Below are 26,286 nucleotides of genomic sequence, written 5' to 3'. Positions count from 1 at the left end.
TTTTAAGTAGTCTGTGATTGCTCTGCTGTGAAATTACAGAAGCAGCATACTTTGTACCAAACTTCATTGTAAGTTTTCCCCCTTCTACTTGTAAAGGGAACAAAATAACACTTCATTTATTGTCTGCTAAATTAAACAGTTGTAGAATTGCTATAATGTTCCCAGTGGCTTCCATATTGCTATCCACATGCTGATAAAACTGAAGTCATCTCATAATGTCCTCCCAGCACAGGCTTGCTTTTTGTGTTGATCTGAACATTTTCGGTGTATGTTACAGTTTTTTTTGGTACTTTTTCTTTTGCATCACTTCCCATTTGGAAAGCAGACGTTCCAATTTTAGATGTTCGATAAAACATGAGGTTAAACTCATTAAACCAGGCCTCTTTAGGTAGTTCAGTAGACTGTACTGGCCCTGATAATAAACAGTTAAGACTTAATTCGTATGTTTACTTTATTGAAGTTATTGACAAGTTTGCTACAAAAATATTGAGAATTATCACAATGTTAGAAGATGGAAGAAATACTCAGAGTACAAGCCCCATGAAGAGAGCCTGAGGTGGCATCACCTGTTTAGATGGGCAAGGATAAGTTTAAGGAGCAACCTAATAGCAACCTACAGCTTTCTGAAGTTGCAAAAATGGAAGGCCAAATTCTCCTCAGCTGTGGGAGGTAGCATAACAAAAGGCAATAGCCGTGAATTATGGATTGAGAGACTCAGACATCAGGAGAAACTTCATCAGAAGAAGGTGTTGCAATGGAACAGGTTGCATGTGGATACTATAGACACACTTAGAAGTATTCAAGAACCTGTATAGGAAAAGCCATGGCTGATGTAGCCCAGTACTGGGACAGTCATACTTGGAGGGGGGACACTAGACAATGTCATCCCTTGATATTCCTTCCAAACAGCATATCTATGACTCTGTGGTGTGTTTCTGTCATTCCTTCTTCTTAGAGCTGTAAAAATGCATGTGGAAAGCTGTTTTTAATTTAAAAATGAACTATTACACAGCCTGTTAGTTTAACAGAAGTTCTCATTTTTTCTAAAAAAAAAAAATAAGCACAAAGATGAAGAACTACAAGGATTCTAGTTATCTAGTGAAGCTCCAATCCTTTCTTCCAATTTACATATGAAAAACATGGTGATAGGAAAGGCAGAGACTCCGTGTTTGCTACATGGAGTCTTCTATCCTAAAGGGAATATGGACTGAAGCTCCAAGTCTGAGACTTTTATGAGGGATGGTTTATTCTCCATTCAAAATCCCCTTTTGCCTCTTACTGTCCCACTATTCAAAAAGTATGACTTATTAGCCAATGATCATAATTCCTTTCTTAGCTAAAACAGGAATCTCTACACTCTCTGCTAAAGGCTGGAGAGAGGCAATGCTAGTAAAGGAACTTTCAGTGAAATCCTTTGATATACATTCACACCTAATATAAAATACTGTGGCAGATAGACAGAATACTGCAGTGAAAATGTGTCAGTTCCCCACTCTCTAGCACCAACTTCCTTCAGCCATATAACACTGTATTTTATTGTTTCCATAGAAGAACTGCAGCAACAGAGAGGCTGTAGCTACACAGTCAGGGGTAGCTCAGCACTAATGGGCTCTCTCTGAGCCCATGCTGCTGGTAAGCAGAATGTGTTTGCTGTCCTATGTGTTTCACAGAGGAGGTGAGCATATGGTCCATTGCTTTTGAGTTTCGTTTAAAGAAGAAAATAAAACTTACTAGAAGAAATCAAGACTCCCATTCACCAAGACAGCATAAATAACAGTGTGAGATAAATTATTTTTTTTCCTTGGAGTAAATATATGTACTTTGTACATTAAAAGTGGCTGGGGAACCGATTTTACAGGCCTGATTTGTGGGATCAGTGAGCAGACTATAGTTGTTATGTTTGTAAATCTTAGCAGTGATAGTTTACGAAAACAGTTTTAAAAGTAAATAAGGGTATACTTCATGACTCCCTTGAGGATACGTGTGGACTTGCTATAGAGTAGACATCTCCAAAAGACCTTTCAGAGCATTATCTAGGAAAAGCTTTCGGTAGCACTCTTTGGTGGATACAAATACAGCTGCTGCACTGAATATCCACCTTGTGGAGGGAAAGTTGAGTACTGAATAATGAATTCTGCTGAACTTTTCCCTATAAATTTCTGATGATTTGGTAGTGCTGCACTAAAGAAATAGATTAGAAACTGACTGATCCCCTTCACAACAGTGACCTCAATTTTGTGGATGCTGAGAACCACAAACCAATCAAACATCCTCCCTCTTCTCATTATAGACAAACATTTTATTTTACTTCTGTTTTGTATTTATTTTTTTCTCAAGGACATCTTTAGATTCTAACCCCAAATAAGACCATTTTCCCTGAGGTATATTGTGTTTTCTCAGCTTGTGAAAAGAAAAAAAGTGTAGAGAAGGCTATAGCATCAGTTAATTTATTTACAAGTACCTGCTCCTACTGATTAATGTTTGTCTGAACCAGAAGAAATCTGCTTTCAAGTATTTTTTCATTAAAAATGTGAAAGCAATTTTGCTAACACAAACTATTCTTTGTCAGGCCTGTCACAGCTATTTTACACTCCACAGAAAGCTGGAAGTTCTTCTTTTTTCTGTCCTTAAACCTAAAACCTGCTGATGTCTGGGTATGTGGACTTTACCAGACATCTCAGGTCTTGATATTCCTATGATTCATTCAATGATATATGTTAATAACCTTACTGCAAATTTACTGCAGTGTATTTCAGACTAAAACTTGCTCATCTTTGTGCAGTTTTCCATCATGAGCACTAGAAATTGTATTAACTGTATTTAGTTCTTAGACTTCTTTCATGTACTGCAGGAACTTGTTTATGGGTTCATACATTCAACATTAGCCGGGAGGTCAGCCTAAAGGATCAGCATCCTTTGTTACTCTGAAATGACAATCTGAAGTGACAGATTTGCACATGCACAAATTGGAACATAGGAGGTTTCCTCCAAACACCAGGAGCACTTCTGTGCTGTGCGGGTGATGGAGCACTGGCACAGGCTGCCCAGAGGCTGTGGAGTCTCCTCCTTGAAGATCTTCAGCAGCTACCTGGCCAGGGGCCTCGGCACCTGCTCTGGTCCCTGCTGGAGCTGGGGCTGGGCCAGAGGGACCCAGAGGTGCCTTCCAACCTCAGCCATTCTGTGATTCTGTAAGAGACAGTGTAGATGGCATGGCACGTTATTGTAGAAGTCTGCCAAGAACTTCTTTCTATGGGAAGGTAGAGTAGAGGGAAGGGGATGAATGGGCCCAGGAAGCACAGTAGATGAGGGCAGTGTACTGACAGTGGGAAGACAGAGGACTGCAGAAGAAAATAAGTAATGGTAAAAAAGAAATTTCGAATTTTCTTTGTCCAGCAGCATCTTGTGATTTTGACTGTAGTACCACCCGGACCACCTGCCCAGTACTTCATCTGAATGGTACAGTGTGTAGCTCTGACTGACCAATCTACAAAACTCAGCTCTGATGGCTGATGAACTTCAGTATTTTGAGAGAGAGCTGTGAGGAAGTCTGTAGCAGAGCCATAAAGGAAAAAACAGAAGGGTTATAAAATCTTAAAGAGAAACACAATGAGATGGAGGACAGCTCCTGGAAACTGAGAAAAACTCTGGCCAGCAGATCTCTTCGTAAGTCTTCTTGATGTGGTGAGCAAGCATAGCATAGCAGCTCACTAAATACTCTACCTTCTGTTCATGAGACAAAAAAATAATACTAAAAAAATCACTTTATATCCTGAAACCAGATATTTGCTGATCACAGCATCTCCTTGTGCATGGGTAATGGTGGCAGAAGAAAATGACCCATTATGACAGGTCATACCACCAGTAATCACCTGTATAAAAATCCTAAGGATCCCAGCCTATCCACCAACAAGTCTGATTAGCAAGAGGAACAAAGAGACACAAATTCCCTCTTGTTCCTCGTACAGATTTCCACAGTTTGCTTACTCTTTGTGCACAATTTTAATAACACTGGGATATGTAATGGTACCTATTATACCGCTTTTGATGTACAGTTTCTGAATAATTCAAATGGTATGCACCATCAATACCAGAAATTTGTATATTCTTTGTTTTCATATCACACAATAAAAGCTCTAACATCAGTGAATCTAGTAAAAGAATTTCCAGTGACATTGATGGGTGATAGATCAGGACCCAAATGAGGTAGAAAGTTATTTCACCACTGCCTGGTGTTTTTTAGAAATTGATCTAAAGGACAACAGATTTAAAAAGAAAATAATGAAAATACTCTACTCAGTCCAATTACTTTGATGTTATAGAAATATTTTCCTAGCATCAGATTAATTGGTATGAAAGAAACATTTTGGACTGACAGAAGATCTTATCTTTCATTTTCCTTGATACTTGATTTCAGTTCAAATTACCTAACAATGAAATGCAACTTAATATAATGCTACTGCATGAGAAAAGGGATAATCAAAATCATACAAGCACTCCTATGATGAAAACATTGAATCCTTGTATTTGTATTCAAAAGTACGTAGAATAGCACAATTTCCTCTTCTCCATGCTTCCAAGTAATACAAAGCTAAGCAATGTTTTTTCAGTGTTCCAAGTCAACTGAAATCTGAGACCTAGCAACTTAATTAAGCTTTGTATTCCTGAAACTGAAAACAGATCAGCCTTGTTATATCATTCTTTCAGGTCTTCTTTCATCTTTGTGCCTACTCCTGCACCAGCCTTGCTGATATCTCTAAGTGATATTTGTCAGTTTGGTGAGTTTTTTTCTGGTAAATGTGATCCAATATGCACATGCTCAACATGAGTCAGTAGTTTGCCCTGGCAGTCAAGGGACAAGCTGCATTTTAGGATGCATTAAACACAGCATAGCCAGTTGGTTCAAAAGAGGTGATTCTCCTGCTGTTTTTAGCATTGAAAGATGTGTGCAGTTCTGCACTCCACAATATAAAAAGTATGAGTCCCGAGGAGGGCAGCAAAGCTGGTAGTAAAGCTGGAAGGCATGTCCTCTGAGGAGAGGCTGAGAGTGCTCGACTTGCCCAACCTGGAGAAGAGGAGGCTGAGAGGAGACTTCTCTGCTCCCTGCAGCTCCCAGAGGAGGTGCTGAGTTCTGCTTCCAAGAACTAATGGCGGGATGGAAACAGCACAAAGATGTACCAGTGGAGGGTCAAACTGGGTATTAGAAAGCATTTATTTACCATAGGGGTAGTCAAATAGTGGAATAGGCTTCCAAGTGTGGTGGTTGGTGCCCCGCTCTCATCAGTGCTCAAGAAATGCATGGGCAATGCCCTCAATAATATCTTTTAACTTATGGTTAGCCTTGCAGTGGTCAGGCAGTTGGACTGGATGATCTTTGTAGCTCCTTCCAACTGAACTATTCCATTCCACTCTATTCTACTCTGCCAAAATAAAAAAGATTTTCCAGTTCTTCTGAAGTTTTGATGACCGTTGAAACTTGAATTCCTCCTCAAATTTCTAGTACTCAGCTGTATGGCTGTTTGCAAAGATGAAGTGGGGATTTTAACCCTGCTTTGAACAAATAGGCAGACTTGTCAGGAAAATGGCCTCAGATAAAAAACTTTCTACCAGATCTATCAAAAAATCACATAAATTTACTAAAATAGACTATGCCCTCTCAAGGACAAAGATGGTACTCTAAATAGCTGGCAATAAAAAGAATATCAACAGCGTATGATGGATTAACTATAGTAATGAGTTATTGCTGACCACGCACATTGTCTTGTCACACTGAATTGCATAATAATATTATTAGTGGACTTAACTGCAAAGATATTTTTGGAACTCATTGAACTGATAGAAACCTGCAGAAACAGATTGACTGATAGAGATGTTTGATTGTTTAAAACAGTGTAGGCTATTTATAAAATCAAGCCCTTCATCATCTTAGCTCAGAACTTCTGAACTAATATCTTGTAGGAGTCACTTGAGCATTTACCACATTCTATCTAACAGGGAGCAAGCAGTGAGCTGGATTCAGATGGGGGCAGATGGACAGATGGGAGCCATCTGTCTCAAGGAGCTTGTGTCCCAATAACAAAGCAACTTGTTAGTTTGGGAACTGGCTCTTCAGTGCTATTTTGTGAGAGTTGACTTTAGGCTCCAACACTTGTGTTCCTGGTAATCTTTAAGGAGCTAATCTCCTTTCACAGAATATTTGTGAAATGTGAAAGTGTTGTTAACTTTACTGAGCAATCAGAGGACCAGGTACTGACAGATGTCTTTCTCTCAAGGAAATCAGCAAGATGCATCAGTAAATACCTTTAGGATTCAGAGCCCAAATCACTGCCCACTATCCCATAGGAAATCCAGTGTCAGTTGAACCTATGTACATTCCACAGTCCCTGTTCTCTTACAGACAAAACCTTCCTTGAACTCCTTGTGCTATTTTAAAAATGTTGGTAAACACATGTACATGGGAATAATGTACAAAGAATTTATGTGCAAACTGATGCCCATAGCTTCTCACTGTCCAGCTCATTCACATCTGAATGCATGCCATTATGTGCACTGGGATTTGTAAGCACTCAGGACATTATTGTTGTTGCCATGCATTGTGTTTGCATTACAACCCCTTAAATGAGCAGCATTGTTTTGTTAAGCAGTCAGAATGTAAATACCAGTGACATAGCTAGAAAAAATCACAGTATTCCAAGTACACGAAGTATGCAAGCTGTGCAGTAAAGCACACAATTCCTAACTAGCTCATTAGTACCATACTGCAGTGATTACAGAGCAAAATGCTTTCTATGGTGCACCAGCCAGGCTACACTGAGGAAAAGATTTGCCATGTTTTAATGTAGTGCTACCATTAATTGTGTACTGCTATAGCAGTCACATTTCACTAGCATAAGCTGTTCTGGAAAAGAGACACTACTCTCTGCTTGTACCTTGCCTAGATATCATTCCTGATTAGCCATTAGGTAAGACATAATAACCATGAGGATAAGAATAATAAACATAAGAATGATGGTCTTTGGTCAGACCAAAGCCCCACCTAGCTCAGTTTTCCTTTCCTGACAGTGGCCAAAACTAAATTTTTAAGCAAAGGATGTGAGAAAGCGGGCATGAATGGAGTAATTTGTCCCCTTTTGATTTTCCAGAAATTAGCAGTACATGTCAAATATAAAACTGGACTGTCTAGGTGTCTTCTAGCAGTTTGATTTGCATCATCTCTGTTGTAACTCAGTGACTGAAAACCAGGCAAGCAACAGGTTGTCAGTTTGCCTTTTACATTCTGCCAGTACATTCCTACCTGTACATAAAACAGCCATTCATTGTCCAGTATATGCTAGCTACCATTTAAAAGAAAGGTGTCTATCTTCAGCACAGTCATTTGAAAAGTCTATTAGAAAGATTAAAGTTTCAAAGGAAAGTCAATATTGTATCATAGTGTCAGAAATTATGTCATTCTTTTTTTTTTTTTTTGAGGCAGAGGATAGACTAAATGGCCTCAAAATGTTCTTTCCTACATTGAATTTTTATGAATCTATAATTATTCAGCTGCTATAACAAAGTTCAGTTTTAATTAATGAAATAGGAAAATGTTTTTCATTCTGCTTCATCATATAATGCATAACATTTCAGACAAAGGACTTGTAAGGGTTATGGTCATGTGAGGAACCTGGCTTTTTCGTAAGCTTCGAATACAGCTCAAGAGCTGAAGTGCTGTGCATACATGTGTCTTCTGGCCAAGAGCAGCAGGGAGAGAGACAACAGCAGCACAGGCGTGCTCTGTCTTAGTAAAAATGCTTCTATATTATTCACCAAACCCAGGCTGTGGTTCTAATGGATGTTTGCATGGAGGAGAACCATTGAATGGAGGTGTATTCTCAGCATCTGATCTCAGAAACCAATTTGATCTTCCGCCTCTGCAGTATGACCTGATCAGCAACCAGAGCAGTGTGCTGGGAAGAGACCGTAACATACACAGGCAGTGGTGGTGGTGATGTAAGCTGCAAAGGGCTCAGTTAAAAAGATCACCTCAATGCCTGCTCTCAGAAATTCATGTGTCTCCAGGGCAAATTTCAGTTTTGAGAAGTGGTTCTTTTTATAAGGCAGAAGCATTAGATATGCTCATATCTCAGTCAAAGGCTTTCCTACTCAGTGCCAACAGTTATTCAGCAGTGCTCATTATGCAGGTGAGATGTATCGCAGTGCTGTTACTCTGCAACACTCTGCAGATCTCTATGCGCCATGTGCACAATGTCTGAAATATAAGCAAATTTATGCTGCACTCATCCTTTCTGTGGTTATTAGTGTCATTTAGTATCATCTTCCTCCAGCAAATTGACTCACCAAGCAAAATGCACAAGTGCACTTTAAAGTAGATCATATTATCATGCCTACTTCTGAAGAGCCAAGTGCCATTACTACTTTTCACAAGGAATAACTGCCTAAACTATTTCACATTCTGCAGTGCATCAACAATATACTTCCTCCAGTGAGTTAGCAATTCAGAAGAGCGATTGAACAGTAATGCACAACTATCATATTGTTCTACAGTGGAGAGATAAAATCTAATGCATTGCTTTATGCCTCTTATATGTTAGGACCTTCTTTTCTGGAGCCTTTTCATCTAGATATGCAGTTGTATCACTCCTAAGGTCCCGATTTTACCAAGAAAGTATTATATTGAATGTACTACATAAAATACATTAGGAGTTTCTCTCTCAATATTATCTCAATTATTATTGTTGAGATGACATGTATTCCTAACTGCACAGTTAATTTCACAGTCAGCTGTAGACCAAAAGGAACAATGATGGTCAAGTGCTGATGGGATTTTATTTCAGAAATATTTTTACATTACTCACTAGCATTCTTTCCTCCTGCTTTATTTTTAGAGAGAGAATAGAGCATCGAATAAATACCGCAAAAATGCAGACTTTTGAAAGGTTAAGATTATGACTTAAAAAACCAAAGTTGGAACCAGATAACAGGAAAGCTACAATCAGAAACAAGAAGAAATTTTGGATAACAGTTACAGTTAGGAGAGGGGCTAAAAGTCAGAAGTCAGAGCAACCAATAATCTAATAAGCTGAAACACAAAGCCCGAGCCCAGTCAGCATCCCTAAAATACATTTGGAGCTAAAAAGCAGTGAGTACTTGAGTAAGATAAGCTGCAAACACTCAAAATCCAAAGCTGAAGGTAAAGTAAATTGGAATGAAGCAAAAGAACAACATTTTAGCCAGGGATCCTATTTTGCAGTGACACATTGGGATAGCATCTTCTGTTTGATTGCTATAGCTGTCTCTACCCAGAATCACATGTGGGCCATCAGCGTCCTGGAAGACTGACCATGGTTGCTCAGTGGTTCCTTGCTCCTTGATTGCTCAGGAGTGCTTGTCAAGAGGCTGTTGGGAGAATCACCAAAGTACAGCTTAAGCTCTGTTCTCAGTGAATTTCATCAAGACTGGCCTTTGTGCCTCTGAAGAACTCCCCTTCGTTCCCTGCAAAGTGGTGACTTCCCATGTGGTAAATTATGACCACAATTACGTGTGTTTGGTGTTTCTATAGGCTCTTCTCACTCATTACCACTGCACTTAACATCATGGCAAAAAAAAAGGGGAAGGATTCCTTTCTGTATTTTTAACTGAAGTGCTACCACAACAGAGAGTTTGTGTTTTCCAAGGTCTTTATTATGCAGCTGTATGCAGATCACTGTGAATAGCATTGTTCATCTAGTTCAGTGATGCAGCACCAAGGTCACCGGGCATTTTTCAGATAATGTTGAGACCATAAGTCTAATAAATGTGCTTGGTAATCACAGAAAACGTAATGTCATTGTTGCAAATGTTATTCTTTCAAAAGCATTTGGCAAACACAACTAAAACTCAGCCCTTGTACATGCTTTGACCTCTCTTAAGAATGCACAATCAAGAACCTTTGGCAGGTGAGATTGTTTAACCAGACAAGTCATGGCCAACAGCTGGAAAATCAGTACTGCTAACAGCACTGTTGCAGTTTGCTTAGACTAAACAGATAAATGGCTAAATCAGAATGGAACCAGTGAAGGGAAAATTTTGACAGAAAACAGATTTTGAGAAGGAACATATCTTTTAGTAGTGCCAACACAGGTAGAAGTCAATTTCATTTTACAGCAGTCTAGGCAGGTTGTCATTAATGTTCTAGATTATTTTGGTAGATGCTATGTAGCAGTAACTCTCTTCTTGCTAATCCAGTGGCCTTTTGTTATCTGCCAGAAAATACATTAACCATCAAATGCTTAGTGTCATTGTGAGCTTTGCCATTGCATGCTGTGATTGTCCATAAGGCTTATCAGATGCTGCAATCACTGAACTCCTTGAAAGCATATACATCATCTCCCAGACTGAGTCAATAGATTGCTAATGTTATGACCTCAGAAAGCAGTGATGTACTGCCCAGAACTTGTTGCAGCTCCACTGACTTGAAACGTATCATATATATGTAGATATTTGGTACCAGGCATGAAAAAGCCCACAAGAGCTTGACTGCTAAGTATACTCCTGACTATAGGGGAGGAAAAGGAAACTTAAAGCACACAATTTATTGATTTTTTTTCATTCACTTGTACCCGTTACAAATACAAATAAAGGTCAGTAATTCAACATTACTGCAAAATTCACTTAAGATCATTCCATGGACAGGAAATGCCAACATATAAATATGGCTGCTTAGCAAGGGGTTGAAATAACATTGTGGCAGCAGAGGGTTAGGACAAGAAATAAAGCTGTTATGTCTCCTCAAATGACATATTCAATGCTGTCATGAAATCAGTTTCACTGCTTTTTTTTCTATATATATAATCCTTCTGTGGCTTCCATGTTAAAAAACAGAAAAATTTTACCCTTCATTAATGGAGCTATTTCACCAAGACACGCAGCATGTGTTCAATTTACTGGGTCAGCAGCATTCGATCCTCAGTTCAGTTTACCAACAGGTAAACTATTCTAGGCCTGTATTATAACCTTTTAAAGATGATATCTGACAAGAAGATTTTTGATAAATAACACAATCTTTTTACTACAAACCTGGCCCTTGGCTTGCCAAGGACACCAGTTCCCTGGATGCAACCCAACGTTTTGTAAGCAGAGGCTGTTCAGATACCCATTTTACCATCACTGCATACTCCAAGCCATACAACAGCCTCCCCTCACTCAAAATATGTACACTTTAATACCCTTCTGTGCTTTAACACAAAGTAACAGCAAAATGTTTAGACTACAGCAAAATGGTTCCAGCTGGTTTCTGAAGGTGACCTTGAGGATGTCGGTACACAGCAGATTCAGTGGAAGACAGGTGAACACCTTGTCTTCTTACCACTTGAATCTGCCATTACAAATAACATCAAGGAACTAAGTAACTACAGGGCTTTGTGGGCAAATATGCATTTGGAATTGAAGTTTCATATGCATCCAGAGAAAATCAAGAAACCAAAGACAGATCAGCAACTTTCCTCCTCCAAAACCGTATTATCCCTTTTGCTTTGAAGCTTATGTTTAAGTCTTCTGTTTTTGTAACTCTTCAGGGTGGGAAGCATGAATTAAAAATCAGTCTGTGACCCATTATTATTTTATAATCCTCTCTTTGGCAAGTTGAAAGCAATATCTTGCCAGACTTGTATTAAATTTTCATGGAATGATGTGAGGGAGTGAAATACAATGGCCTAGACAAGGGAAAGTACAGGAAAACGAGGTGGTATTTGGGAAGCCTGCACAAAGAGACAGAAAAAGAATATGTTACAGAATATTTATTTTGAACTGTTTTTATTTTAGATCAAAATATCATTTCTTTTAGAGGAAGTAACAGCTTGTATAATAACATATAATATTTTATATGTAATGTAATATTGACATGAGGAACCACACAGGAATATCAGGGCCAAGAGCAGTACCATATTCTCAACTTCAGAAAGGAGAACTACATAAAAATGAAGAGTCTTGTTTAAAAGAAGCTGAAGGAGAATGACTAAGAGGGTTAAATCTTCACAGACAACATAGAGACCCCTGAAGGACACCACGCTGGGAGTGCAACACCAACACAATACAACTTGATGGAAATATCTTGGGGACAGGTTAAAGGAAATCAGAGTGGCTCACCAGTAAAGCAAGGGAAGTAATTAAAAATAAGAAGCCAGCAGTTGAAATGGTGCAGGTGTGGGAAGGAAAAAAAGTAATAAATCCTAGGAGAATAAACATAAAGCTATAATTAGACTTGAGTTTGCTTTGTATAGTGGGAAATTTTCAAGGTGTTTATTTTCTCCGTAAATAATGTGACTTGTCTATGACATCAAAACACAAAATGATGGCTCTATCCACTAGTTCTCCTACCATTCATATCATTCATATCAGGAAGAAAATGAATATGAAGTACTGTGGAACAGAGGTATTTCATACATGTTTTAGTCAATGTGGACGATGTTAGAAAGTGTGGAACAAAAATGGATCCAAAGTTTTCTAAACCATCTTATCTGCTCACCAGAAGAGAAATCATATGAATCTTTCCCTATTCAGAGACGAGAATGGCATTAGCACATGGTAAATTAAACTGCCTGATTTTATAACCATACCCTGGAGTCACACAGTGTGTTTATCTGCATCTCATTAGTGGCAAATTTACTCCTTAATGCAGCAGGGCCAAATATGTCATGCTCACAAATGCTGATCTTAAACACATTCACAAAGTTCCCACTTACATGCAACGAGACCCCACATAGTAATATCCGTAGTTTGCACCAGGGTTATACCTCCAATATTGCCTCTCTTTACTTGTGTGCATAGCCTTGCAACAAGGGAATGTATAAATACAACAAATCCTTTTCTATAAATGAGTTGTGATTTTTAAGGACTGGGTAAGTACACATTAACTTTTGTTAACTTCTCAAGTCTACTAACTATGAATTCAATGCACTGGAGTTCAGTACAATGAATTCCAAGAAGGTTTCCTCAAGTGCTCTTGAAAACAAATATGTGAGCAATGGGAAATATTTTTATCAATGGCTCTTTCATTTCAGAAACAGAATCACTAGCCTGAGGACAAACTGATCATCTAACTTACCTCTGACCTGAAAAGGATGGAAAGGATTAGGAAGACCATTCTTTCATAAATTGCTGGGCAGTTTCTCCATGTTAAACTTCTGCATTTTTTCTGCATTTCTGCTTTTGCAGTACCAGGGCTCTCTCTTACCGAATCAATGGTCCTCTCTTTAGAGAGAGAAATATTTTGCAGGCACTTCACTGAACAGTTCAAGTAATGAATAAACTGGAGAATAATTATAATAATAAAAACATTCATCATGAGGGAAGACACCCTAAAACACTGATTATTTCATCAGCCATTTGTTTCCTTCACATTTCCCTTTATTTCATGTTTCTTTTCCCTAGCTATTTCTACAGCTACATGCGTTTTCTCTACCATTGCTTATTCGATTTTACTCTTGTTATGAGTGCACACACATCTCTATTTCCTGTTGATGGCTTGATACTTCTAATATTATGTATTGAAATGTCATCTTTTGCATTCTGTGCTTCATTGCTGTTATAAAAATGTTAGGTTCCTGTAAGACTAAAAGCAGCAAATAGATTGTAGGGTGTGTGTGGGGGGAGCAGATAAAATTGTGGAGGTTTTATTTCGCTTGCTTAAATACAGTTGTGCCTTTCAGTAGACATTTTTAGGAGCTGCATTTGCTTTGTGTGGTGCTTTTCTGCAGTGACAGCAGGCGGTGGTTTAGTGGCAATTTTAAAATCTAATATTACTGTACATTACAAAGAGTACAATGGGGTTTTGGACAGCAAAACCTCTCAAAAATAAAACAAGATGACATTTCTAGTTTCCTCCCTCTGTTGTAGCAACCTGTTCTTCATGTTACTTGGACAATCATTCCATATCACAAAGCAGAGACACTAAATCCTCTGTTAAATATAAAAATAATAATTGAAAAAAAACACATAAATTCTGTGTTGTTAGTAATCATATATTAACCTGTTTTTCTGAAACAAATGTGCATTTTCACTTGATTCACTAGATCTATTTAATATTTGTGTTATTACTTTCCAGTTGCTCTCTAGTGTATGTACTTTATATATTAAACACTCAAAAGACAAGATTTTTCTTAATTGTCTTTTATTTCTTTTTTTTCTCTTTTTGTTATTTCTTCAATACAAACGTTCTTCTCTAAGCTGTAAGATTCTCAAAACATCAGCGATGCAATCATCTGCCTGTTGGTTTGCTTTTTTTTTTATTTTATTATCAGCCATTAAGCAAATAAAAGGTAAGTTGTATAATCTTATTTTGTTAATGGAACTTAATGCAATTCTGCACAATCTAAAAATAAGTAAATAACCTCCTATCCTCCCAACAAACATAAACAGACTGTAATAAGGCTACCAGGAAATATGTTTCAGAAAACCGCCAGAAGTGCAAAGACTCCATACAGCAAAGCACACGGGTATGCAATAAGAAGCTGCTGTCCTTCCATGGCCAAGGCAGAGGTAAAAATTTTGGAGGCTGACAAACTGCACCATCCAATAATAAACAGAGCTAACAAAGTTCCCAGGATCCCACTACAAGAAAAACAAAAGAAATAAGAAAGTCCATTTGTTAGCACATGTAGCATCAAATCATGAGCTCACATCTGGCAACTCATTATTGATAAGATAATGGGTGCTGCAAGAAACAAGGACTGTCCAAGGAGTGATCAAGGTAATTCCTTCAGCAGCAGCAGCATCAGTAGTACTGCCAGAAGGAGAAATCGGTTTCCAATTAAATCTTCATGGGCTCCACAGCAGCTGAAGACTTTTTTTTTCTTTTTTTTAAGTTAGCAAGACCTTATTCAGCCAAAAACCATTAAGCAGAAGTCATCAGGATTTATAACAACACTGCAATCCTGTGGCTTTCCACGCTGCCCCTCAGTGTCAGCTAAACTCTTCTGAAGTTAAATTCTGCTGCTTCTCAGGTGCAGGGTGGCCAGGAGAATGGATGATTATCGGACTGTGGTCAAAAGCCCACTGAAATATTCCTGCATATTAGAGAGCTGGCTATTAAGCCCTGTAGGAGCAAGACCGTGCCAATAAATAATGTTTCACATACATTTTATTTGCACACTGTATTTGCAGTCTGCTTTTGTAAAATGCATGAACTCACATGCACAATGCTGCTGAGGTGCATATTGAGTTGTCTGTGTTACACACACTTACTGTTTCAGTCTCAAGGACCTCCAGAATGAACGAACCTCTGCCACTTGCTAAATGACTTCCTGGGACTCTGTTCTTCCAAAGCACCAGCTAAACCGAATCTCATTAAGAAACAGACTACATATACCTACTTAGGTTCATTTGTCAAAAATAATCTCCACTAATCTTGTTATTGCAACTAAACCACAGTGAGTAAAGCTCTCCTTATTTAATTGCCTTAGTTTACTTGCAGTTACATAAAGTCATACTTCATTTCCTTCTTTCTGTCTCCAAGCCAATAAGGTACTTGGTGTTCTCAGCTCTTGCTGCTTTGGAAGGGAAGGAGAGAACTGATTTTAAGGTGACTCAGCATCTTTTTGCAACTTCAAGGCACTATAAATAAAACAATAAAGACTATGTAGTTTAATATTCTCAGTTGAAGTGTCCTGCTAAGCCTATGCAGAGGCACTCAGGGAATTACACTGGGCCCTGCGAACTGAGCCTCTTCTCCAAGTAGAGATGCTAAGATGCTCAGTTAACCAGCCAGCCAGAAACTCAGAGCTGGTATGGATTGCTTCTTGATCCACCCGTATGGTGGCAGGGGTTAGAAACTACAGGAACTTGCTGCCTGATGATAATTTGCAGCTACTGTAATGACTCTTTAGGGGCCAATTACAAGGCAGTACAATTTAGAGCTGTGGCTGCTCTGCATTGCACCGAGGGTCCAATGGCCTCTCATGGTTTGCTCCAGAACTGGCAGTGAGCAAGATGGAAAGGTGACATAAAATCATGTTGGAGCCAAGGGATAAGCTTGTGCACTTGTACATTCAGTCCTTGATCTTACAGCACATTAACTGCTGATACGAACAGTCTAGCTTTAGCAAACAGCTAAAAGTCTGGTGTGTTGATGAGGGTCAGATCCTCCTGCATGGGAGACGGGCAAGGAGCAGATGTCATGCTCACAGTAACTTAGAGGACAGAGGATCTATTGAGGGGCATGAAGATAGAACTGAGGAGCAAACATGAGCAGTGCCTCTCCATTCTTCTCAATCACAGCTTGCAGATAAAATCACCAAACGAGTCCTGTACATCAGATGGGCCTAAGAAATCCTTTCTCCCATCTTAAACTTACTTCCTTCACTATTTAGTCAAGGAAACGCTGAGGTCAGCCTGTTCATGGATGTGATAGTGAAGGATTATTTTTTTTTCCAGGAAAAAAAATTGCTGATATTTCTCCCAGAAAGGTCACCTAATCAGCTTGGTCTCAGTCATGACACCAGCGTAGATGGGCACAAGTGAAGCTTTGAGAGAATCTTGTTCCACACAAGTCTGAATAATATAACTGGTCCTCTCTATGGTGCTATTCAGCACCGAACAGTTTTCATATTTTGTGTTGTTCTCAATTAACACTGAAACTGGTGATCATGAATATCACAAATTGTTGTATTAGTATTTATCTTTCATTTTATATGTGTATTATCTTATGTATATTTTCTGTGAAAACACAGATTGAATTTATTAAATTTTTACAATTTGAAATTGTTGAAATAACTGGTACAAATATTAGAAAAAAACATGAGTGTATTGCTGTTTTTCCTTTGCAATTTTAAATAAGTTTTAAAATTGAAAATAATGAGTCATATTGGATTTAAAAGTTGCTACTTGATTTTAGTAAAAGTTAATGATAGATCTCTGTGTAATAGATAACCTCTTATTTATTCAAGATGTTTCACTGAGCGAATGAGAAAGGACTTCAGAATCTTAGACACTTGGCATTATCAATTCACTTCAGAAATAATAGTTCAATTTTGTAAAGCCTATCTCAGTAGACTATAGATTTTCAAAGGATGTACCTTCTCTACGTTCACAGCATTTTACAAGTGTATGGTGTGTGCTTGGTGATTCCCTGTACAGTCAACAGTACCCCGTGCAGTTATAACAGCTGGCTTGGAGTTAGCCCCATCTGTCCTCTGGTTACATATTTGCACCTTTTATTTGGGTGGATTATTGAACAGGTTAATCAAGCAAATATGGAAGTGTAGGAGAACAGAGAATGAGTGGCTCCTCCAGTGTCACTGCTTCTCATCTTTTCAAGGACAGCCCAGTATCACTTGAATATATGGAATAAGGTCAGTCTAATACATCATAGCTCTACAGAAACATGCAACAAGGATTATGCTAAAATCTTGATATCACTATATCATTTCCTTAAAAAGTAAATTCATACATAAAATTGCTGCTTTATCAAATAAAAGAAACTGGTACTTTTATTGCTCACCAGTTGTCAAGTCCCATATTTTGCAGGTTGGAGAGTTCAGAAAGTATTCAAAAAGACCAATGGGGGGAAACTTTATTAATAATGTGTACACTGTGGATAAAAAGTACTGCCCAAAGCCTTGAGGCAAGACCTAGAGCTTTGTTGTACTTTTCTTTGTGTGAACATAGAGGTAAACACAGTCTATATCTCAAAAGGTTTGGGGAATGAGGAGGAAAGAGGGGCTTGCATGAAAATTCCCTAATTCTTATGTATATTAATGAACACTCCTCCACATGCTCATAGAGATACGTACAATACTACACATTAGTTTTTTCAAAGCAATTATACCATAACTATTCCTTGGAGTAAAGGACTTAGCTATATCTTAATGCTCCACTTCATTAAGGGTTGCTGATTACTTCATTCTGTCACACAGAAGTCAGTCTATAGAAGGAAAGGAAATACAGGGGTGGGAGCCTGATACTATGAACAAAAAAAGAACAAGAGAATTAGCTACGTAAAACCAAAGTCCATGAGTGTCTTTTAAAATTGATACCTTAGTTTGGATGCTGCTGGTTCTGCAAAAGAAAAGGCACATTTGGGGCTGCTGCAAAAATCAAAGCCGCTCTTAGTCCAAGGGGGAAATAATGGACTTGTACCGAAGTGATTTTATGTCACCCTTCTCAAGAACAGACCTTCCTCTTCCTTTTTGCCCATTTTCACCTGCACAGATTGGTGCCTTTCTTCACAGTTTTGGAAGATAAAATTCACTAGGAAACCATTTACAAAATATTTTCATAACACTTCTGACTCACTGTCCTTCAGATGATTCTTGCTGCCATGCACTGGTACTTACTGTAACGAGAAGACAGCTGCAGAAGAGGACAGGATCACCATGGGCAGCAGGCAGTAGCCCAAAACACTTGCAACACAGCCATGCGAGACTCCTGGGACGCTCATCAGGTTCAGCAGGGCATGCATAGTGAGGCACCCAATGGCACTCACGCCATACACATAGCCAAAGTGAACTTTTCCTGCCTGGAACAAATGTACATAAACATAGTGTTGGAAGGGAACAAATGATTGCAAGGTGGTTGGCAGATGTGAAGCACTACCTTTTGTTCCTTTTATTTCTTTTGACAGTCACTTTATCCTCACTTTGTCTACCTCGGTTCAATGGTAAAATGCAGCTGCTACTTTTGGGTGATTTTTGCATCAAAACATTCCAAAGTAAAATTGTGAGAATGTGCGTGTTGCTAATTTTAAGATATCTCGCTTATTCTCAGCCTTTTTCTCATTAGACTCTGGAGTAACACAGCAGTTGGTCAGGGAAGCTTGGGAAGATCTAACTGGTAACGATCTGAGAAGAAATTAAGGACATGGAAAGCACATTTTAGTGTCAGGAAAATGTTTCCAATCTTTACAAATTCAAAGATGGTGGAAATTGAAAACCTTCACAATTTCAGTACATGGAGCAGTGGAAAAGTGTCCTAAGTAAAACAACAACCCCACTTACTTAAAACACTTTTCATTATACTACAGCTTTAAACAGATCTGCAAACAAACAAACAAACAAACAATAACAACAACAAAAAACAACCAAAAGCTAGTAAACCTTTGCTGAAACTATGCTATTTTTCAGGATGAATGTGGCCATTCTTCCCCTTGACTATCATGAGAAAGACACATCTCTGTGGTTAGATCAATACAGCATGTTCATTTCTAGATAAACCGTAGTAGCAACAGTCTGCTCATGTTCTTTTGTGCTCCACTGAAAAAAAATCCCCCAGATGGTTGTTCATTGTTTGTTTTTTTTTTCCCCTTCTTCCAGGTTTTATTCCTCTGTGAGAATTTAGTGCCTGTGAAAGGTACCAGCCTGACAGCCTGGAGCCTGATGTTCTATAATTTACACACAAAGCTAGTACAACAGGCACCAGTGGCCGTAGCACCACAAATTTCTTCATCTCTTGCCATTATTTTGGAGGATTACCTCCAGACATGAGAACATTGCTCATTCCCAATAGATTGCTAAGTCTTTTTCTCACTCTTCAAGGTTCTAACAAATGAACTACTGAATGCCAGGTACACAGTAGTGTGATTTTAACAGCTGTACATCAGAAACAAACAGTGAATTAGGATCAAGACAAGTTTGTTTGTTTTGTTTCGGAACTTTGCTTCTTAAAGAGAACATGCATTTATGAAGGAGATAGCTTAAACTCTGGGCTTAACCCTCAGCTCAGTACAGTGAAATATAATCGTCAAAGAAAGTGCCACAATGCATCACCTTTCTAACACATAAGAATACATATAGGCATACTTAACACACAGATACATTTGTGTGTATACCTTTATATGTCACGCATTCAATAGTGCATAGGATGAATTGCAGGAGAATCAAAGCTAAGAAAAGTTTTCAGTTTTCTATTTATTTTGTAGCTTATGCTTGGATTTTCTTGCGGCTCAAAAGATGCAAGTATTACTGAAGCTTTTTCCTGGTTTAGAATATTTACAGGTATCTCTTCCACAACAGTTAAGGAGAACTGAGATTTTCTACTTTCCTCATCCACGCATTTTAATGAATCCTAGGGGAAATTAACCCTTGAGGACCTTGTTTCTCTGGTCCCTCAATTGTGTGGAAGCTGATCATTGGATGCCAGCAGTATTTGAGCTGAACAGATATAATGAAATGTAGAAGAGAGAGACTAATCTAATGATGACACAAGTTGAAAGTCCTGAAGTTGCTGGTTGGTGCCAGCTCACCTTGCCATGAAAGAGTACCTATGTGAAGGGCAGCCTCAGCTAGTAAGACCTGCTTCTCCACCAGCACCATCATCCTGCTTTTCAGCTTATCCTAGCCCATTGCTGACCTCTCCTCTGTTTCCAAGTTAGATACACTCAGGTTTCCCATAGTCTTGCATTGACCCAGATGCTTGCTAGGTAGAAAGAGGCCTTTGCTAGCATTTGCATACTACTGGTATAAAAGAATTAGGAGAAGTTTCTTCACCAAATAAAATTAATGACAGCTAGAGGTAGCATGGGAGAGCAATAATAGCTTGGATTATTGTCAGTCACAATTTCAGTTATTAAAGTTTTGTATTGAGTTCAACACGTGTGGCTGTTTGGGGCAGCATATACTATTGATCAATTAAGAAAAATTATGTCTCACAGAGATGCAACAATGACTGTAAGCTAATATTTTAGGCTGTTTGTTTTGGTGCATTTAATTGTTCCAAACAGCACTATTTGGCAGCTTAATCTAAGATTACCAAATTACTGAGACAGAGATGAAGGGAGCTCTAGCCAACTGAAATCTCAGTTTGGTGCAATGCTTGATTTGTGGTGCAGGGGAATGAGAGAGAAAAAGCAGCTGAATGCATTTGTTCCAATTTGAGCTGTTGCTAACTTATGTAAATATACTGACTCACGCACACGGGAATACTCCCAGTTCGCAGCAATGTAAGCAAAACCAGAATCAGACTTGATTAGCCTGGCAGGCTTTGATGAATTGAAAGCACTAAATTTGTCCTGCGGAAGGAACAAGGTTAGAAGAAAGTCAGACCTTGTGCGCTTGTTTGCACCTGCCTGGAGTGGGTGCTGCTACCCTCAGTTTCAGGATATGGAGAAGTTCCATGACAAATGACTGTGTAAAATGCAAAGCATGCAAACTTTTGCACTGCTGTTGTTTTTCTCTCTGCAATGGAGCTGCCTTTCTTTTCACCAGCACGAGGAACAGCAAGTCCTGCTGCCAGGCTAACAAGCCCTTCCTCATTTTCTCTGTGATCCAAAAGAAATGCTAACATTTAAAGAATATCTTTGCATATTCTTCACAGTTAAAAAGCTGAAAGTAAGTAAAATTCCTAATTATTTCTTGAAACAAACTCTTAACTGAATTATGCTCCTGGTGCAATTAGAATTATTGAAGTACTGAAGGATACAGCTTACATAGCTCAAGAGCAACTCTAGTATTCAAATGTATCCAAAATAAAAATGAGCAGTTCGAATTTTTAAGATGGTCATGGAAATCCCATAGACATGTGAAGCTGTGGCACAAAAACAGTAGACTATGTCAGAGGAGTTCTTCTGGCCAAAAACTAGAGCACTGAAAGTGATTCTTTTTCCAATGACATGTTTAATATCTTAGAATAAATGTGGCAATTAAAGTACTTTATTTCAATAATAGTAGTTTAATATTCATTGTAATATCTCACTGTCCACGGAGAAAAATCAACAGCATTGTTTTTTTTTTAAGCTCTCCTTCTATTTTGCTGTCTATTATCAATTCAGCACTTTCTCCTTTTTTTTCCCCTCATCTTTACTTCTCTAGGTGGGAAAGAGCCCATCTTCCCTAGCTTCCCACCTTCTTTTCCCCTTATTCCCTTTCCTTCAGCTGCTTTCACTCTTTTAAAATATTTTTAGTTTTACAGGCACATAAATAATAACACTTGCCTTTTATAGTGCAGTTTTCACAGTCAAGGTACTGCTCTGACATTACAAATTGAGTAAGACCTTTCAAGTCTTCTGATTCAGCACTATTTATCACAGAGGAAGAGGAGAATTAGAGCCCCTTTTCTCTCCCCTCAGGTGTCAGAGCAGCAAACCCTCCCCAGAACAGTACCACCTTGTCCCTGTCTGATAAATGGTTGCTGACAATCAGAGCTGTCCTTCAGCAGAACTGGAGAGCCCCTGTTGTCAGTGACAAATAGATGAATTTTGGACTAGTGTACAGTCTCTCTTTCAACTTTCCTGCTGTAGGAAAGTTCTATTCATAAAGAGGATAAAGTTTAAGCACAGGCTTACAGATTTTGTTTAGCAGATGATGTAGAAAGAGAATACAGATTAAGAAGATGCTAGCAAAATTTATAGAAAGACATTGTAAATTTTGGCAGGGTGGCGGAAAAAGTTGCTTCCCTTTTCTTTTTTTAATATTTTTAGTTACATAAAGATATGTAAATTTTTCTTTTATATCTCCACCCTCCCCAGAATAACAAGTGGAGAGGATAATTAAAAAAAAGTAGCAAGAGTGTTAGAAAAACTGGGCTGGTCTGCTATGCCTTTTTATTTTTCCCCTCCTTTAAAAACTCCCTGTTAAGCCCCTACCTAGGTCATGTCATGCCTGAAGTGGTCAGAGCCTCCTCAGTCTATGCACTGTGCAGATCTGCCCTTTGTTTATATTAATCCCTGCCTCCAATTACGGTGAGATATTTTATTTCCACTGGAAGTAACACACCACTTTACTTGTATTACATCTACATTACAATTAAACATTATGTACTTTCAAGCAAGAAGTCTTTTTTACATATAATCTCAGGGAAAATGGCAGAAAATGACTCAATATTTTTTTTTTTTTTGCCAGAACTATATCTTCTGCTACTTCACATACCCTAATCACCTAGGTATTAACTTGCCAGAAAATTGATCCCTTAAGTTCCTAGCACATCCTACCAGCAGCAACGTTGCTCCAAGGGCCAAACAGAAAACCACGGGTCCAGTGAGGTCCGTCTCGTTCATGATGCTGCCATCTGCAGGTTTCATTGGATTTAGAACTGTTAAAGTTTTTTGCCATATGTGCTCAAAATTGATCCCAAGTTCTGCAATGAGAAATTCCAGAACTGCTTACAACAGAACAACACTTTTATAGAAAACATTAGATATCACAAATCCCTAACAAATTAATCACTTTAACGAAGATGACATTGTAGGATGACATATTCTGTAGTAGGATCATGCTGTACCTTTTCATCCAGTATAACTGAGAGTCAGCTCTGATTCTAAACTGGAAATGTTTATTTATTAAATCTAATGAGTCAAAAAATGCTGTCAGCATTTTCAAGTTAATATTTGTTTTTCCTATATTTAAAACATATATATGCACATACGTATATAAACCACACTAACTTATATGCTGAAAAATATGCTAATTAACATTAACTGCAGAATTCAAGATACTCTGGAACACTGAGGACACAGATATATGCTTTAATTCCAGTAAGTCTGACAAGAGATGTGTCTTAAGCCTTAGCTGCCAGAGGCACTTAAAAATGACATTCTTCCCTTCAAGGCAAGTTAATAATACTTTGTAGAGCACTTTATAAGCTTTTTGCATTTAAAAAGTAATTACTGGAAACCCTGGAAACAGAACAAATTTCTTTTCCATTAAAGTCAATAGGAATTCTGCCATTAACTTCACTGGGGCAAAGATTTCTTTTCTGACTTCTGCAGAAACACTTCAGCTTCAAAGATGAATCATTTTTCCCTGAGATGCTCCAGCAAGGAAAAGCTAGATTCAGAACTGGTTGCCAGAATGACTGAGACTGACAGTATGTTAGAGCTGTTTGGAAAGCTTCACCTTATTTTACTGGTCCATCATCTAAGACAAAACATTACATAAATAAGGTTTTTCCATATTAAAATGTTTGACTTTGGTCAGCTTTATTTGACACAGTCATGAACTGCACCCCTGTAGAACACAAGTAGTTGTATTTCAACATCCTTTTCATGGGATGAGCTGCTCATGGAGTTAAATGCTTGGAGGACTGAGAGCTGGAGGTCTAGAAGTTATCTGTCATACAGAATGATCTTGCTGGTTTTAAGTAGTAAAACATCCTCTAACTTTCCAGTGTGCAAAAACAGGCTGTACATATTCTTTTTATATAATGGTGAAGTAGTTACCAAAAAAATTGTCTTTTTTAATGCAGGTAGTAGTGGTATTTAGTAAATCGAATCTACAGACCGGCTACTAGCATTAGGATAGTTCAAGCATCATGAAGAATGATGTTATTCATGTAGTTAAATGATCAACTAATTGAAGCTGAATGCAGCTTTTAAAATTTCTTTTACACTGAAACAATCTGGTTAGCATCTTCAAACTGTAAAATTTATTACTAGAAAAGCAAATAGGATTATTATCAGTGTTTATTAATTATAGATGTTCCAGCATACATGCAGTGTAAACATGGAGCAGAAAAATATTTGGAAATATGAATGTAAAACTTATTGTTATGCTGTCATCTAGTGGTAGTAAAGCATACGCCATATATGACATAAGAATGAATTAAAACCTTGCAGACCTCAAATAAGAAAATGTAGGCTTGAGGACAGGGGCAGCTGGCCAAAGTGACATACACAGGAGCAAGCTCAACAGCCAGGCTGAGTACCTCTGCTGTAGATGCTCTGGTTGGTGGCTGACACTAGTTAGGAAACAAAAGCATATACACATGCATTGTCCTTGGTTTTATTTTTACCTTCTAGTAAAGGAGGTTCCTCATCAAAACCATCAGCGTAGCTAAGGTGAGAGAGATTGCTGGAACTGTATGGAACTGTTGGCTGTAAAATCTGACCTGTGTAACACTGAGATGGCAACAGCATTTCTGGGGGGACAAAAGCACCAGCCAGAGGTCTGTCTCCTATCTGGCTCCTGGGACAAGAAGCAAATTGCAGTGAAACAAATGACGGCAATGAACAACTCAATGGTTCCCTAGAGCTGCTCCACGCATGTGCTATGGTTTACATTTTCAACTGTTTTTAACAGTAGCACAGATCCCAAACCTTTCTAAGGATAGGTTTAATTATAAGTAATTCAGCCATGGGGGAGGTATAGACCTCAAAGCTCTTTCCTGCTCTATTTTCTATGATTTCCCAATTATTACTATATATGATTTTATTACTGTATGACCAGAAGGCATAGCAAGAGCTAGGCCCAATCTCTCATCCTTTGATATCCATCTTTCTGCTCCAATCAAAATTATTTTTTATTCTCTGATATTTTCCAGAAGGGAGGTACGGACTCTGTGGAGTACTGCCATTGTGGGTAGGGATGAATTAACAGCTTTGTGGGACAGTGAGTTTTTTGCCTGCTCAGGCCTGGTCTCTGCCTTTTCATCTCCCTGTGCAAGTCCTAGGAGCAGCCAGATCCATCAGCTGCTGAACAGGGAGGCTGCAACAATATCCAGCCTCTTGCAAGATGCTTGTTTAGAAATCTCCTTAACTTAGAACTTCTTTCCTTCAGTGTCCTTCTTCCAGGGGCACAAGTAACCATTTGATTTCAAAAAATACATTTAAAAAAGTAATAAAAGGATTCTCTTAATCTTTCTACGGCTACAATTTCTACTTCACCCTTAAAACTCCAGCTGTACTGATTACATAATCCTTTTGTTTCATCTGAATGCTTTTCTTTGTCATGAATTTCATCTGAGTTTTGAAATCTCCCTTTTTTTTCCTTTGGTAGCATACTTTCTGTTTCCACTCAGTTTTTCACTTGAGTCACAAGTGTTGTAGTCTTCTTGGTCATCTATGGTGTAATTGGACTGGTAAAAGTCACAGTGAAACTGCTCGAAATTTGCCATTCTGATGAGAAAAAAAAAGATTGTGTACATTGTTAAAATCATCTTTTGAACAAGCAAATGTCTATGCTGTCATAACCTGGAATAGAAATAATAAAGTTTTAAGCCACACACTCAAAAGAATCTTTTTTGTAGAAACTCATGATACTTCGGAATTGACACAAAAAGAGAATTTAATATTCTGTTTACATATTACTGTATATTAATTTATACATGGAATAAAATGGAGAAGGAAACTTTCTCCAATTACTAATACACAACTTCCTGCCAGGACAAGGGGCAACAGGCCCAAACTGGAAAATAGGAAATTCCATCTGCACATGAGAAAGAACTTCTTTACTGTGAGAGTGACAGTGCTGGGTGCTGTGAGGGTGCACTCAAACAGGCTCCCCAGAGGGATTGTAGAGTCTCCTTCTCTGGAGATATTCAAAACCTACCTGGATGCTTTTCTGTGTAACCTGCTGTAGGGAACTTGCTTTAGCAGTAGGTTGGACTGGA

At 38.4% G+C, this 26,286-nt stretch overlaps 1 protein-coding gene across 1 annotated transcript; it reads right to left on the bottom strand.

The window, feature by feature from the left end:
* On the bottom strand, positions 14,421 to 25,791 carry YIPF7 (Yip1 domain family member 7). The gene is made up of 5 exons (XM_021396557.1): positions 25,679 to 25,791; positions 24,691 to 24,863; positions 22,892 to 23,037; positions 18,306 to 18,487; positions 14,421 to 14,583 (listed from the first exon to the last, which is right to left on the bottom strand). The coding sequence occupies exons 1-5, from the start codon at positions 25,789 to 25,791 to the stop codon at positions 14,421 to 14,423; spliced, it is 777 nt and encodes a 258-aa protein (XP_021252232.1).

Source organism: Numida meleagris, chromosome 4 (assembly GCF_002078875.1).
Source record: "Numida meleagris isolate 19003 breed g44 Domestic line chromosome 4, NumMel1.0, whole genome shotgun sequence".
NCBI lineage: Eukaryota > Metazoa > Chordata > Aves > Galliformes > Numididae > Numida > Numida meleagris.
This window is presented reverse-complemented; position numbering and strand designations above follow the sequence as displayed.

What these genes read in the sequence shown, in the direction of transcription:
- YIPF7 (XM_021396557.1), bottom strand. Translation starts at nt 25,791, where the DNA reads ATGGCAAATTTCGAGCAGTTTCACTGTGACTTTTACCAGTCCAATTAC. An exon ending in GGAACCTCCTTTACTAGAAG is followed by an intron (nt 23,038 to 24,690) that starts GTAAAAATAAAA and finishes TTCTCATTGCAG; the next exon opens with AACTTGGGATCAATTTTGAG. An exon ending in GCAGCTGTCTTCTCGTTACA is followed by an intron (nt 14,584 to 18,305) that starts GTAAGTACCAGT and finishes TTTTTCTTGTAG; the next exon opens with TGGGATCCTGGGAACTTTGT.